The following is a 14765-nucleotide window of genomic DNA, read 5'->3' as shown; positions in this document are numbered from 1 at the left end:
GACCACCGAGTGTGTGACAGCGGTAAAAATAGTGACTCACAGTGTAACCAAAGCAGGAAGGATGACTCAGAAATACTGGACTTCAAAGGTAAAGCAGCACAAACAAAAAGCGCTGCATATGTTACGCCGGTGTTGTGGACCGGCGTAACGTTGTGTAACATGAATTTCAGAACTGACGACATTTTACTTTTACTTCTACTGACAAAATGCAGCTCTTAAAAACACACACGTGCTCACAGAGATATGCAACAGTGTGAGAACATGTTTTCATTTGCTCAGGCATGTTGCCTAACAGCCGACTCACTGCATATTTGTACCAAATTAGAAGCTGGTGTACTTTGGATTGTGTCATACCTACTGAGTCACGGGATTCGTTTTTAATATTCTGGGAAAATATTTTTTAATATGATTATACATCCATACCAGGTTTTGCAGCTCCGCATCCATGACGTGAATCTCCTGTTCTACCACATCGTAAAGGCGCTCTGCTGGATTGAGAACTGGTGGCTGTGGAGGCCGTTTAAGTGTCATGTTCAAGAAAGCAGTCTGAGATTATCTCAGCTTTGCCACACGGCTTATTATCCTGAAGGAGGCAGCCATAAAAACATGGGCACACTGTGGTCGTACAGGGACAGACACGTCAGCAACTATTCCCAGGTGTGGTGTTTAAATGAAGGTCGTCTGGTCCAAAGGGCTCTGAAGTGTACTGAGAAGTATCCCCTACACCATCATGCTGCCACCATCAGTCTGAACCATTGAAACCAAAATGAAAGATCAAGGTTTTCATGTTGTCTATGCTCAGTTCTGACCCCACTATCTGAATGTTGCAGCTGAAATCAAGACTCGTCAGACAAGACGGGATTTTTCCGACCTTCTTTGGTGAGCCTGTGTGACACGGAGTCTAACATTCCTGTTCTTATCTGACAGGAGTGGCACCCGGTGTGATCTTTGCACATCTGCTTTATTTGCATTATTTGCATTGCTGCTGCCTTCCTATCATCTCATACCAGTCTGGTTTACTCCTCTGGCCTCTGGCAAGAAAGCATTTTCACCCTCTCACTGGACATTTTATCAGTTTCAGGATGATCTCTGTATACCTTAGAGACCGTGTGGGAAAATCCCAACAACCACGCAGCATTCAGCGTCACTTAAATCACCTTTCTTCCTCATTCTGGTGGATTTCAGCAGAAACCTTTGACACTGATGGCATGCTTAAATACCTCGATTTGCTATCATGTTATTTGCTGATTAGATATTTGCATTTGTGAGCAGTTAAAGAGGAATGCTTAACAAAGTGGGGGAGTAATTTTAATGTCTATCACAGTTTTATTAAATGTTTATTCAGCAGTTTTTACAGCAAAAACACATTAAATGCAGATTTATGTAAAGATTCTGTCTGTTGCATGAAAAACAAATGATTTTGTCTGAACATGGGGATGTAGTCGACGTGCAGCGTGTTTCATTCACTGCTAGAAAACTCAGTCATTTACTCATTGACTGTATTTAAGTACAGTTTTGAAGCATTTGTGTTTACGCCACTTGTGTTTTTACTGCAATTAGTTGCTTGTTGTTTGGTAGCCTGTTAACACAAAATATGGTACAGAAATAAGTTAGGATGCATTTATATGCAGCAGGGCCAGGTTAGATAAAGATCCCAGTGGAAAAACTATCTGGGTGCAAAGTAGTTATATGTAGTAATATGATACACATCCATCATCCTCTTCTCTTTCTTCCCAATCTTCATCAGTGTCAAGGTGGGCCTTGGGCTTCCAGTCCCCCCCATTCAGCAATGGCTTCATCCTAACCATGATGGTCAAGCTGTGCACTAGAATAGAATAGAATAGAATTCAACTTTATTGTCATTGCACATGCACAGGTACAGGGCAACGAAATGCAGTTTGCATCCATCCAGAAGTGCTTTAGCCGTGATATAGATATATTACAATATATATAGATATGTAAGTATATTACAGAAATGGGTCTATTATGGTATGTTATAATGTACACGGTATGAAGTATGTTATGAATATGCTATAACTATAAGTATGTACAGGCTGTAGTGAGTACAAGCTATGTACAGGATATGAACAGGATATAAATATGAAATAAATAACTTTACAGAATCTGAGATATATAGTTATACAGAAATGGGAACTATGCAAGTTATAAACAGTTGTAGGATTAAAAATTATCGTATGTACAGAATGATTATTTACACAGAGCTATACAGTAGTGCAGTTAAGATAAGTGAGATATAATTCCTACAGAGGCTATAAAGTGCTAGTGGTTGTGAGTGGTGGTTCAGTCCATGTTGTTATTATTGTGTGTTTGAGGGTACAGTTGTCCATTGTGTGTGTGTGTAGGTGGTTGTGTGTGTTCAGTCCATGAGTTTAACGTGGGTCAGATGTCAGGAGGCAGAGTTCAGGAGTCTGACAGCTGTGGGGAAGAAGCTGTTCCGGTTCCTGGTGGTCTTAGTCCGGAGGCTCCTGTAGCAATTCTGGATGAATAATCCGGTTGAAAGTATGCATGCAAACACACAGACACACAAATAAATGCATGTGACTCATGTGTTGATGTTTATCTTTTCTTCTCCTTCCTGCAGCGGCTGCAGTACCAGAAACAGAAGATGTTTTGGGCTGAAAGCTGGATCATCAACTACAAGATCATAATATTTGGTAAAAATGTCTCAAAGATGCAGTTTACACTTACACATGCATTTCCACAGAAAACACAACTCACTGGAAGCTCAACAGTTTAACTTTCTTTTGAGAAAAGAAAAGAAAGAGAACAAAGTGTGAAATAATAGACCTTGATTGATCTTTTGCATACTGAGATTTTAATCATATTGATGATGAGTGACTTTTGTCTTTTAATAAGAGCGTTTTTCATCCACGCACACTAGACTCCTCTCAGGATTTGGAGATCACATCAATGTAAAAGCAGCAGGGGTCAACACTTCCTTCAAACAAGGCTTCATACAGCCTGATATATAGTGAGATGCTGTCAAAAATTGCTGACATAACTGATGTCATTTTATTTTGGCCAAGTAACTGGACCAGTCCCAGTCCGTGCATGTTCATGGACTGTGTGCTAATCCACTGTCCCAGTGGAAGCCTGGCTTATGTCCTGCTGAAGGATGACGTCCTTATTAACTCTGGCTTTAAGTGGGAAAAACTCGCATTTACAATATTCTGATAATTTACTATTATTATGTTTTCAATCTACGTTTAACAATAATCATGTACTAGCTACAGATACAGACTATATAGTGGAAATGATCCGTGAACTGATCTTTGCTATAAGAAATATTAGAAATTAATCTCAGTCATTAAAATCAGTAAATACTGCTAAATAATACTAATACTGTTTTGAATGACCGGAGAAAAAATTGAAAATCCTTTCAAAATGTCCTCATCTTACCATTATGAAATGCTAGCAGAAGGCATTTTTGTGTTTGTTTGGGTGTGTTGCTAACTTTGGTTGGAAGAAAACTTGCAAAAGTCAAAATCTCAGATCATCTCATACTGGTTTCTCAGTAATGCTAGTACTGGTATGTCTTTTCCCCTGCAGGCTTTTGTTTGTCACCGGTATCACCCGTAGGATGTCCAGCACAAAAAGTTTCACAAGACACTTGAAACTGTAACAGGTAACAATATGTCATCATAAATTACACAGTGAGTCATGATTATACTGGCAAAACACACAATTTGTGTTACAGTAGTCACACTTACTCACCTTAGCCCTCATAGGAGTCATAGCACTACACACCCTACAACAGCAGCATCGTCCTACTTCACTGAACCCTTGTGCTTTTCTGTGTTCGGCCTCAGATTGTCGACTCTGTGCCTGCAGAAAGGAGAAATTTGACAACTTTAATTTAGGGCATGTAAACCTCATATACGAAACTCCAGAGGTCCTGCCGGCAAGCAGCTCCACAACATCAGCAGCAGATGTGTATCGGTGTTTTGGAGAGACACACTATAAGCAGTTAGTGGTAGTTAAAGCAGCAAAATTGGATTATTGTAGTATTTGGATCATGCAGTTACTCCGTATAGCTAAGCTGAAGACTTAGACTTAGTTACTGAATCTGTCTCTTTTTTTGTGTCTTTTCTGCAGCCTTGACTGTAGTTGTGATTGCAGCTTGTTCTGACCTCATTTCAGCAAGTATGACAGCCCTCTAGATTACAACCTTCAGCATCCTTTTGATCTTTGTTTTGTGACCAGCAGGAACAGGCTGAGGGACTGAGGATGTGGCGTCCCCCCCCTCCCGCCGCCTGAACTCAAAGCAGAAGACAGATAATAACTGTCGTAGTCCCCAAACACTATTTTGAGGTCTGTAACATGTGCAAATATAGCTGGGAATATATGATTTTTGTACAAAGAAAGCAGCTGGTAATTTTAAAGTCGTGTGAAAAGTTTTCACGGTGCTCTATGCTGTCCTGTGAAAAACTAACGCTACCCCGAGTGTTTGCACAGGAATTACGAGGGTGGGTAGCCGCTTTCTGCTGATAATCAAATACACTCGACTAATTGGTTATCAGCAAGTATGAGCGCCTTTATAAAAGCAGAGATTCTGACAGTTTTCTGGTTCGGAGCATTGCGGTGTGTTGACACAGTGTCACAGTCTCCCCAGAAAATTCACCCCAAGGTCAGACCATGCAGTGCTCAACCCAAGAGCTACATCTGAGACTCTTCGGGCTCCGTTAACATGTTAAATGGAAAAGTTCATGACAGGACAGTTAGAAAAAGACTGCACCGGTATGACTTGCTTGAAAGTGTTCACACGAGAAAGCCTCTTTTCTCTCAAAAGAACATTGCAGCATGGTCTGTGTTTGCAAGTTTCATCCAAACAAACCGCAATACTTCTGGAACAATGTCCTTTGGATGGACAAAACCAAAGGGAGATGTTTGGCCTTAATGCACAGCGCCACATTTGGCCTAAATATAACAAAGCACATCAGCAGAAACACTTCATTCCAACTGTCAAGCATGGTGGTGGAGGGGTGATGATTTGGGCTGATTTTGCAGCTGCTGGATCTGGACACCTTGTTGTCTTTGACCCTATCGTGAACTCCTCTGTATGCCAAAGTATTCTAGAGTCAAATATGAGGCTATCTGTCCAATAGCTAAAGACTAAAAGTGGCTGAAAGTGGGTCATGCAAGAGAACAATACACAGCAGCAAATCTAAAACAGAATGACTGAAAACTGAAATGTTGTTGAAAATTAAGAGAGCTCTGCTAAACAAATGCCCACAAAGCTGACTGAACTAAAGCAGCACTGTGCAGAAAATTCCTCTGCAGTGATGTGAGAGACTCGTAAAGTCATGCAGAAAACAACTGCTTCAAGTTATGGCTCCTAAGAATTCTTCTAAAAGTTATTTAACTGTGGAGTTTAGTTGTTCAGATGATTGCACAGTGTCCTATGAAAACGTTCTTTTTCACATGACTGTATGTTTTTGCAAATTATAACTTTTGATTTGTTATAAGTCACTCAGTTTTCTTCCCTGTAAAACTTTAGCAGCTCATTAAGGGGTGTTGGTCACAACGAAGCCCAGGTAACGCTACGAAGCATGTAAAGAAGATGCCTGAAAAGATGAACCCCCACACAGTCAGCCCTGTGAACACAATGATGAACCTGGTAAAAAGAAAGTTACATTAGAAATAATTACAGACTGTTATCTTTAAGAAATCCAGGTTTCTGTGAGTTTTAGACTCACAGAAACATCTGGTGTCCTTGGAGGAAGTCCACTAGATCTTCTTCAAGAGAAAGTGAAGACTGATTGATATACTGTAAGAAAAACAATGAGGAGAGATGGAAAGGGTCCACACTGCTTTAATGAGGATTATGAGAAGAGAACACACTAATATATATAGGCCAGCAGAACTTATATTTATGTAATAGGTGGTTAGGAACAGTAAAATATTGTATTACTACTACTTTGTATTTCCGCTGTGCACATTTCACAGTGAAGCATATGAACAAAAAACAACACTTGAATTGAGATTTAAGGACGTAGTGAAATGTACTCACTGCCATCTGGTGGAACATTAGAGACAGTTATTGCTCCAAATACAGAGTGAAAGCACCGTCAGCTGTGAAATGCTGTGTATGCTACCAAAGCTAATGGCTGCACAACATTGGACACAATGCTGTTTACTTCAGCGTTGTGTCCACTGAGCTTGTTTCCTAGTGGATATTATTTCATTTGAAAATAATACGTCTGAAAGATTTATTATCTAAAGGGTAATTTATCAATTTGCTGTCAGAGATTGCCTAATTGTTAGTGGAGCTGTTCCTGTAGTTCCTCCATGGCAGTCTCTGGGGTCCTTGAAGAAAGTGGCATCAATCATGTGGGAGAGGAGAGATTCCCAGTATGGCACTGGATCTTGGGCGCGTCTGGCCCACAGTTCAGATTAATCCTGACACACAGATGAAGATCCCCCAATATGCTCCTGTGGTCCTCTTAAGCACATCCATCATCCTTTTAACAGTTAGTCTCACCACACAAACTACTGTGCACCATGTCACAAATCAGACTGTACATAAAAATAATCTGACATGCAGATAAAAAATAATATAAAGACTATAATTAAACCACGAGAACAAACGTCAGCTTTCTTTTTACCTAAACACAGCGTTTGCTTAGTTTATTGGGATCCAGTCACCCTGCACATACGTGAAGTCTGATCAGGACTCATAGTACTTCTTTCTCAACTTTTACTTGCGTGTGCATTTCTGTGGGGAAATACATTTACAAACACTCCAGAAGGGGGCGATCTTCAGCACATTCCTGGCCACTGGCAGCGTCGTTGCTGCAGTGATTGGATCTTTTGTGGCATCTCAATGAACAAAGAGGATCCCTAAACCCACCCAAGTTAAACCTAATTATGGTGGTATTTCTTGCATACCATGACATTTGTTTTTTTTGTGTATTTTGAAGGTAAATGGATGCTAAGAACAGATAAGCCTCTCTCATATTTGAAACTGACCAGAAAACACATTTATAAAGCCAGGGAAACTTCACTCCAAATATAAATGCGTGTAACAGATATTTGTACTCATTTCCCATTATCTTGTACATTTCTGGCTTCTTTTCACATGGTAACCTAAAACCTCTTTTTATGTGGGTGGTGGCAGTATGATTACCGGGGAGTGGTTAACATCTCGGTCCCGGGGGACAGGGCTGAAGAGCTGACATTGATGTCTTACTCAGATGGAGCCTCAGCTGCTACTCTCTGCCATCAGATCCTAATGGCTTTATTTAAAATTCAAAGGGGAGACACTCTGCAATATGACTCTCTTCTCTCATTCAGCCACTCTCATTTTCTTTCTTTCAATACAACAGGGAAAAGGTTGTGCATGAATCTTCTATTTGAAAGTTAATGTGAAGTAAGAGTTGTGATAGTTTTGTATTCTCCAATAATTTTTATTTATTTTTTTTTTTTGACATTTTGACTTTTTTTTAAATTAGTTTCTGTGTTAAAAAAATCTGATTATTATTTTTTAAATGATTAGCTTTTATTTTTGTCTAGAGGGCTTATGTCAGATTTATGAAAATCAGTACAGGTGTTATAATAAAAACACAGAACTTTTTGAAAGCAGTTGACTCACAGACTTGTAGACATCCAAAGTCTCAATAAACATGTGCATCAATGCCTCATTGGGCATTATTAGTTGTAATAACACGGTGACCAAACCAACAAGTACTAAAACTAAAGATATTTTCTTTATATTTTCTTTTATTTTTAAAAGCCTTTTTTACGTTTTAGTTTAGTTAACAAAACTGCCTTTTTCACCAGGTTACTATAGTTAACTAAAAAGCATTTTAGTTAGGTCCCAACTTCAATGAGTGACTGATTGCTTCCTAAAACTACAGAAAACCAGTGCGTGAAAAGGCTGTGTCCTTGCAGGCTGTTTAGAGAACAAATATGCAGATAGGGCAATAGGATGAACATATATATCATTATTTAGTTATTAATCAGGATTAACACTTAATCAGGATTGGGTATATTACAAAAATAGTGTCTGACCCAAACATTGCTTTTGTAATATAAGAATGTCTGTTTTGTCGTTTTGATCATTGTAACTACAATTTGGAGTATTAATTCTACTTTTCCTATAGACATTAAAGTTAATGTGATATGATAATTTTGTTCGTACGATGGTGAATGCATCTGATTACAGAATAATCCCACTATTCACGAAAATATATATATATATATATATATATATATATATATATATATATATATATATATATATATATATATATATATATATCACTAACATTGTGTATTATAATAAGTGTAATAAATAAAATAAACACTTGCTGTTGAAGCAGATAAAACGCCAAGAGCCAATCACAATAAGCCATGTTTGGTTGCTAGACAACGAGTGGGCCAATTAGCGCTATGCTTGGAGTGCTTGCGGTGGCGTACACTGTCATTAGGAACGACGGGGCTTAAGGAGACGGTCCGGTGCGAGCTGCATTGGAGAGATACGTGTCAAATTGTATCGTAAGGCAAGTGAGTTTTGTTTCCTCATGATGTAAACATTTAAAACACCAACTGTCGAGGCTACCTAACTTGTTCGTCCGGCTGTGGTAGCCCTCCGGCTTCTGTTTTCGCTGTTCTGCGGTGGTAGCGCTCCGTGGACAACGTTAGTTTAGCGCTGACGGCTGGTGAGAAACCCGAATAACATTTGCTTTATTATGCTTTATTTATTTATTTAATTTCATCGGCAAACCTTAACGTTAGCTAAAATAATGCGTGACTGGACACTTTACTTACCTGGGATTTTTGAGTTTCCAATAATTAGGAACACCGACTGCGCAGTTATGGTGTAATAAATCCTTCATTCAAACGGCCAATAATCTTCATTTCCAATTTAAATAATTTTAGAGATGTTTTTAATTTAATATAGCTGCCAATTTTGTAAAGGGATGTAGCTGAACTTTTAATTATATCATATTATATTATACTATTATATGAAGGAAAGATTTACTACAGAGAGCTTTAGCTTCCACCCGGTAAACATAAACAGTGCGGCTTAGTTTAGTTTCTGCTGTGATCCCATCAAGTTCTCCGGTCTAAAATTTCAGTGACTATTTTATGTTATTTCACCATTACACTGTAAACACATTCTGTCAGGACTCAGTTTGTGAATGGTGACCTAATGAGCTAAAGGTTAGTACTTGTTGAGTAGTCTATATAAGCCGGGCCCATGCTCCTCAGGCTTTGTGGCTGAAGGCTTGCCATCTGTTTCTGCAGACTGATTAAGTATCACTGAAACCAAAGGTAGGTCCCCTAAAAGTCACACTTCTCATAACAGATGGTGATAAGAGGGAAAAATGTCTGAGTAAGAGAAATATTTTTAGGTCTCACTCTGGTACAGTAGCTGATGTCTTGTGAAGCGCTGTAAAAGGATGTTGTATGTTTGAAGTAGTGTCAGTGCACACTGTTTATTTTGTTAGAAGGAAATACTTTCCTCACATAATTTTTTTCATTCATGTTTTTGAACGTGAATGCCTGCAGACAAACAAGCATGTCTGTCTGGGATTAGTCTAATCAGCTGATAAGCACATTGTGATGAGAGGATCTCTTGTGTCCCAAACCGTAACCTGTTAGATACTCAGCCTGCACTGACAATGGTTTGATAACAAAAGCTACATTGTTAGATTTGAAGCTAAACGTTTTAAATAAACACACTGTGGGGTAACTGCGAGTGCGCTGGATGTTTTCTGTGTAGCTTGTTGCCACTGATAAGTGAATAAATCACTTATCCTCAGACCGTGCTCTCTAGCTTCATGCCTCCATCTCTCACCACTGCCTCCCAAATCCTTGTAATCCAGACGAGTTGAATCGCTGCTGTTAATCTGATCGTCTATTTCAGGAGCAGGCTGCGTAGGTGGATCCCGTGGCAAACGTTGCCTGTCCTGCAAATGCAGTAGATGATCCAGAGACAAAGCCTGAGGTCTGCACTGCAAACATGCCAGAGTCCTCCCTGGGTGAGTTTTGACGTCTTTAAAGGCCACTGAATATATATCAGTGCAGTGTTGTACCTTCAGTTCTGAATGTCGACCTCGGCTTTGCAGTAAAGAACACTTAATTGATAAATATGATTGATAAAAGCCATTTTTAGTGACACCTAGTAAATGTATTGTTAGACACTGAATCAGCGTAGAGTAATGTACAATACTTAACAGGCTTCTTTCTTTCTCCACAAGTCAAGGACGGTCGCAGCAGCTCTGTTGAATATGGAGCATCCCCCTTGAGACAGTTTAGCCAATCATCACTGCTGCTGCACAGAAACTCCTACATGCTCAGTACCTTCTGCACAGAGCACAATGTGCAACAATGTCTGTCACACATCAATCAGGTTGGTAGCCTTGCACATTACCACAGCTGTTACTGATGTTAGGTGCCCTATTGAAACGTGTACATGACTGCAGTCTCCTGGGTTTGTCTTGTACTGCTAAAACAAATTAGCCTTTAAAGAAAATCTTTATTTGAATGAATGTTTTCAGGGACACAAGACAGAGAGAATTTGTGTCAGTCCTCCTTCACACTTTTCCCTTTGCTCTGCCTTTAAAGGAAATATCTTCTCTTGGCCTCCCACCAGTTTGGACAGAGTCGGGCAACAGCTCAGAGCTGAATATTGTGGCTGTGCTAAATTGCATGTATGACCTGATTCAGCTGCAGCGCCGGGGCCTCAGAACCCTTGAAAGCATGGAAGTGGAGCAGCTTAAATCTAGCAGCAGTATCGATCACCTGCAGCTCACCATCACTCATCTGAAGGTACACTAGCTCACCTGAAAAACACAGGTAGCATTATCTGTAGTAAAGCAACGTGCTGTTGGTGAATTGGCATTAGAGTTTTGTTTCTTCCTTTTATTTCTGAAAAAACATTGTGATGTGCATCCTTTTGTTAAGCTCTCCAAAACACTTCTGGTCTTTTACTGAGTTCCTGCCCATTGTATTATTTTTTAGGAGCAGCTCGAACTCTCTAAAAGAGAAAACACGGGACTTCTTGAGAGAGAACGGCAGCTGCAGCTGAAAGCAAAAAGTTTGCAGAGCTGTCTGAAGAATGAAAAAGAAGAGGTATTTTTATTAAGTGCTGCCACAGACAGTGTGAGACCAATCTGGCTTTCATGGTCTGGTATTTGGGTTTCAGGAGAAAGGGCGCCAATTTTATTAGAAGTCACAGTTTCTTTTATTCACAATCCCCTAGGTTCAAAAGCTTCAGAACATTATTGCAAGCCGGGCCAGCCAGTACAATCACGAGATGAAAAGGAAGGAAAGAGAATTTAACAAACTGAAGGAACGACTGAATCAGCTGCTGGTTGACAAAAAGGAGAAGAAACAGGGTAAAATCCTCTTTACATCATTCGTTGCATCAATAGTTAATTCAATGTCTTGTGTGTGAGAGGTGAAACTTCTTTCCTTTCAAGTCTCAGAATTTCTTATTTTCCCACATTTGTTCTCCGGGCTCTTCAGCCATTGATGTATTAAACAACATTGGGAGAGCTGATGGGAAGAGAAGCCTTTGGAAAACTGAAAAGACAGAAGCAAAGTAAGTTCACTTCTTTTATATGTCAAATCTGGGTTTTGACTGCAAAGAATCAAGTTAAATTACTAACATTTAACTGTTAGTGTGAAGATTGATTGTATGTGTCAAAGTTATAGAGGTTCAGTCTGATACTGCCTTAGTCACATGATCCTAGAGACTGGGCAAAATGCATATTCTCCAACTAATTCTTGAATAGTTGCAATTTTTTAAAATTTACTGGTTGCAGTGTTGAGGCACAACCTTTACTCCGAGTGCCAAAATTCTCAGTTTCCAGTTTGTGTTGCACCTTCCACAGTTTAACTAGCACTCGGTGAGTAGTTGGCAAGTGTTTGCAGACAGCCTGACAGCTACAGTAACCGCGGCTATCTGCTAGTGACCAAATTAATCATAAGGTGGTCTTTGGTGCATCACTGCATACCTCTTTGTGATTATGTTCACCTATTGACCAGCAACCTCCAATAACCACTCGCCTAGAGACACTGGTGTCTAGACCTGTGTGACTAAGATGACTGGAGAGTGGAAAGTTGGCATTAGAGAAATGACCCCTCTGCTCAATCTTCTTTGTTGCTTGCATAAACTCTTAGTAAGGGTGGCCAGTGGCACTCTGAGAACCCTAGATACATAGGTGAACCTTTTTTGGATCAGAGACACTCCTCTATGTTAGTCGCTATACTTTGGAGCCTCAAACAAGAAGCAGATTAGTGCCTTTGTCAGTTTTCTAGGTCACTCTAATGAACATTTTTGGCAGCATGAACCTCAAACATGGCTGGCACTAATCTTGGATGTTTCCTCTTAAATTGAGCGCAACTGTCTAACTGATAAGAGACCTGTGTTTCTCTTCATAAGGCATGAAGGGGAAATGTATAAGACTCTGCTGAGCGACTATGACGCTCGCCACAGAGAGCTCGTGCTGGAAAATGCAGAGCTGAGGAAAGTGTTGCAGCAGATAAAAAAAGACATGGTGTCCATTCTAAGTTCAAGAAAACCAGCTGCGAAAAGCGACAAACCTGAACACAGTGGCGTACAGGTAGTGTTTGATCACCTTTTGTATACTTTGTATTTTTCTTTTGCGACTCTTCCGTCACATTTTAAAGCCGCTGATGACATTTCCTCGCAATTTTAAACAATCAGCCTCCTTCTTTGTTTCACTTAGTCGTTCAAAAATGTTTGTTAGATGTGCTACCAGGAGACTGGAAAATGTTTGATTGATTTATTCACTCCAGGCCACATCGGAGGAGGAAGAGGAAGAGGAAGAGGTGTTCGATTCCAGTAAGGAAAGTGTAGAGCTTTATTGCTTTCATGCCCGGGAGAAACTGACCAACAGTATTCGTCTCCAGTGGAGGAGACTTAAGAGCCACGTGGAAAGACTGGACAGCCAGGGTAAAATACTGTGACATCAACGATTCCTCACTAATTCAAATAATTGTTTAAATTATTAACTGAAGCCTCTGCTGTGATTGCTCAAAGAATTAAAAGTCAGTATTCACACATGGACCTGTTATGTTTTTTTGTCTGTTAAAATCAAGAAATGTTATGAGCTGATTGGAAGCAAAAGATAATGAATGGTTTGAATATTTTATATACAGCGGCTCTGTCACTTTGTGTTTGATGTTTACTTACTGTTCCTTCTTGTTGAATTCAGTATTTATAAGACATGTTTATTTGGGCTTTTTGCTTAGCATCCTTGGTTCAGATGGTGGAAAGCAAAAACACTGATGCTGTTCCACAAGAGACTCAGGAGGAAGAGATGGACAGACTAAAGCTGGAGATCCAGCAGTGCAAAGACTTTATTCAAACACAGCAGCAGCTCCTGCAGGTACGGGTGAATTAGCCCTGAGGTTGTGTGGATTTAAAAGCTGAAATTTGCACACACAGAGAGAAAGTGTCTTTAATATTTATCGGTGTTGAGTGAAAGGAAAATACATTTACCAAAAACAGGATCAGAGATGTCTGCTACTTCTCACGTTACTCTGGAATGAACACCTGACTTACTGTTGTTTGTGTTTTGGTTGAAACTCATTTTGTTTTATAAATAATCAATAAATTGTTGATTAATTCATCCACGTTCCTTTCTTTCCTATAGCATCAGGTAAGCTCTGCATGTGATGAGGAAACCGCATCCCTGCTAAGCAATTGCTACATGCTTCAAGAGAAGGAGCGCCTCGGGGACGAGTGGAAGACTCTGGAGGAGCAGAGGAAGATCTTTGAGAGGGAGAGGAAGAACTTTACAGAGGCAGCCATCAGACTGAGCCACGAGGTGATTAAAAACAAATATTAGTTTACATCTTGTGCAAAGTTGTGTGCATATGACAGGTAAGATGCTTGAACTGTTTTTAAAACCTTTTTTTGGGTTCATTTTGCAGAGGAAGGCCTTTGAGGAGGATCGGGCAACATGGCTCAAACACCAGTTTTTAAACTTGAGTCCATTTGCAGACTCAAAGAAAACCCCATTGTTAAAATCTAAAAGTGCCTTTTTGATATGTGAGTCTCTCAGTTTTCTATCAGTTTCCCTAAAATGAAGAGCAGCAGTTGCTTTAGATGGTTTGAAAATGTTACGTATTGACAGCAGTTGAAAAAAGGAAAATATATCCAAATAGACTTATGACTAAGTTTCTTTTTAAGTGATGAGTAATTTCCATCAATTCCAGCAGTCATTAAATCAGCCTCTTTTTTCCCCAGCAGCTGAAACAGAGGCGGCTGCGACGGTGGCTCCAGAAAAGCTCATCAAATGTCCTTCAGACACAGCCTCCCCCACACCCAGGTGTGTCGCGCTCGCGTCGGCTTCCACCACTGACCTGTGTCGCACGCTTTGCTTTATCCCAGAAAACAGGTGTGGTTGCTTTATGTGTACCACAGTTTCTGAATTAGTAATAAGCATGGCATAATGTACCTGCATGAACTTAATTTGAAGTTTTCCCCTCAATGTGATTGCAGCTCAGTGCAACCAAAGACAAACGGGGAACATGTGGAGGAATCGGACACGTTTTGTGGAGATGTTTTCGTCCAGCACCAACAGTGGGAGTACAGCGAGGACCACACACTCTCACAGGAGAAGAACAGCTCCATCTGAAGCCAAAAACTCCGTTCACTTGAATCAGACGTATCATGTCCAGTGTTTATGTCTGATGCGTCTGATGGGTGGATGCCAAAGGCCCACAGATGGACTGTAAAATGATTAAACAGCTTAAGAAGGAAA

The 14765-nt window shown here is 40.0% G+C and overlaps 1 protein-coding gene across 3 annotated transcripts; it reads left to right on the top strand.

Annotated features, from left to right (window-relative positions):
* Nucleotides 1–8424: 8424 nt before the first annotated feature.
* LOC308396430 (afadin- and alpha-actinin-binding protein-like) lies at nt 8425–14762 on the top strand. Of its 3 annotated transcripts, none has more exons than XM_080881719.1 (14): nt 8425–8522; nt 9893–10007; nt 10227–10378; nt 10594–10797; nt 10990–11100; nt 11231–11366; nt 11497–11572; nt 12416–12596; nt 12793–12949; nt 13249–13385; nt 13653–13826; nt 13933–14050; nt 14252–14399; nt 14504–14762. In XM_080881719.1, the coding sequence occupies exons 2-14, from the start codon at nt 9989–9991 to the stop codon at nt 14637–14639; spliced, it is 1749 nt and encodes a 582-aa protein (XP_080737845.1). In that variant the 5' UTR covers nt 8425–8522; nt 9893–9988; the 3' UTR covers nt 14640–14762. The 3 variants fall into 3 exon arrangements, with proteins under 3 accessions (XP_080737845.1, XP_080737843.1, XP_080737844.1); XM_080881717.1 differs by having other exon boundaries at nt 14249–14399; XM_080881718.1 differs by having other exon boundaries at nt 8457–8526; nt 14249–14399.
* The last annotated feature ends 3 nt before the right edge of the window (nt 14763–14765 follow it).

The sequence above is a fragment of the Rhamphochromis sp. 'chilingali' genome (genome assembly GCF_963969265.1).
Source record: "Rhamphochromis sp. 'chilingali' genome assembly, chromosome: 5".
NCBI classification, from domain to species: domain Eukaryota; kingdom Metazoa; phylum Chordata; class Actinopteri; order Cichliformes; family Cichlidae; genus Rhamphochromis; species Rhamphochromis sp. 'chilingali'.
The sequence above is the reverse complement of the archived record's forward strand: the minus strand, read 5'-3'. Positions and strand labels throughout refer to the sequence as shown.

Coding starts and splice junctions, on each gene's coding strand:
- LOC308396430 (XM_080881717.1), top strand. Junction 11,101..11,230: donor TGAAGAATGAAAAAGAAGAG/GTATTTTTATTA, acceptor ACAATCCCCTAG/GTTCAAAAGCTTCAGAACAT. Junction 14,400..14,503: donor TGCTTTATCCCAGAAAACAG/GTGTGGTTGCTT, acceptor ATGTGATTGCAG/CTCAGTGCAACCAAAGACAA.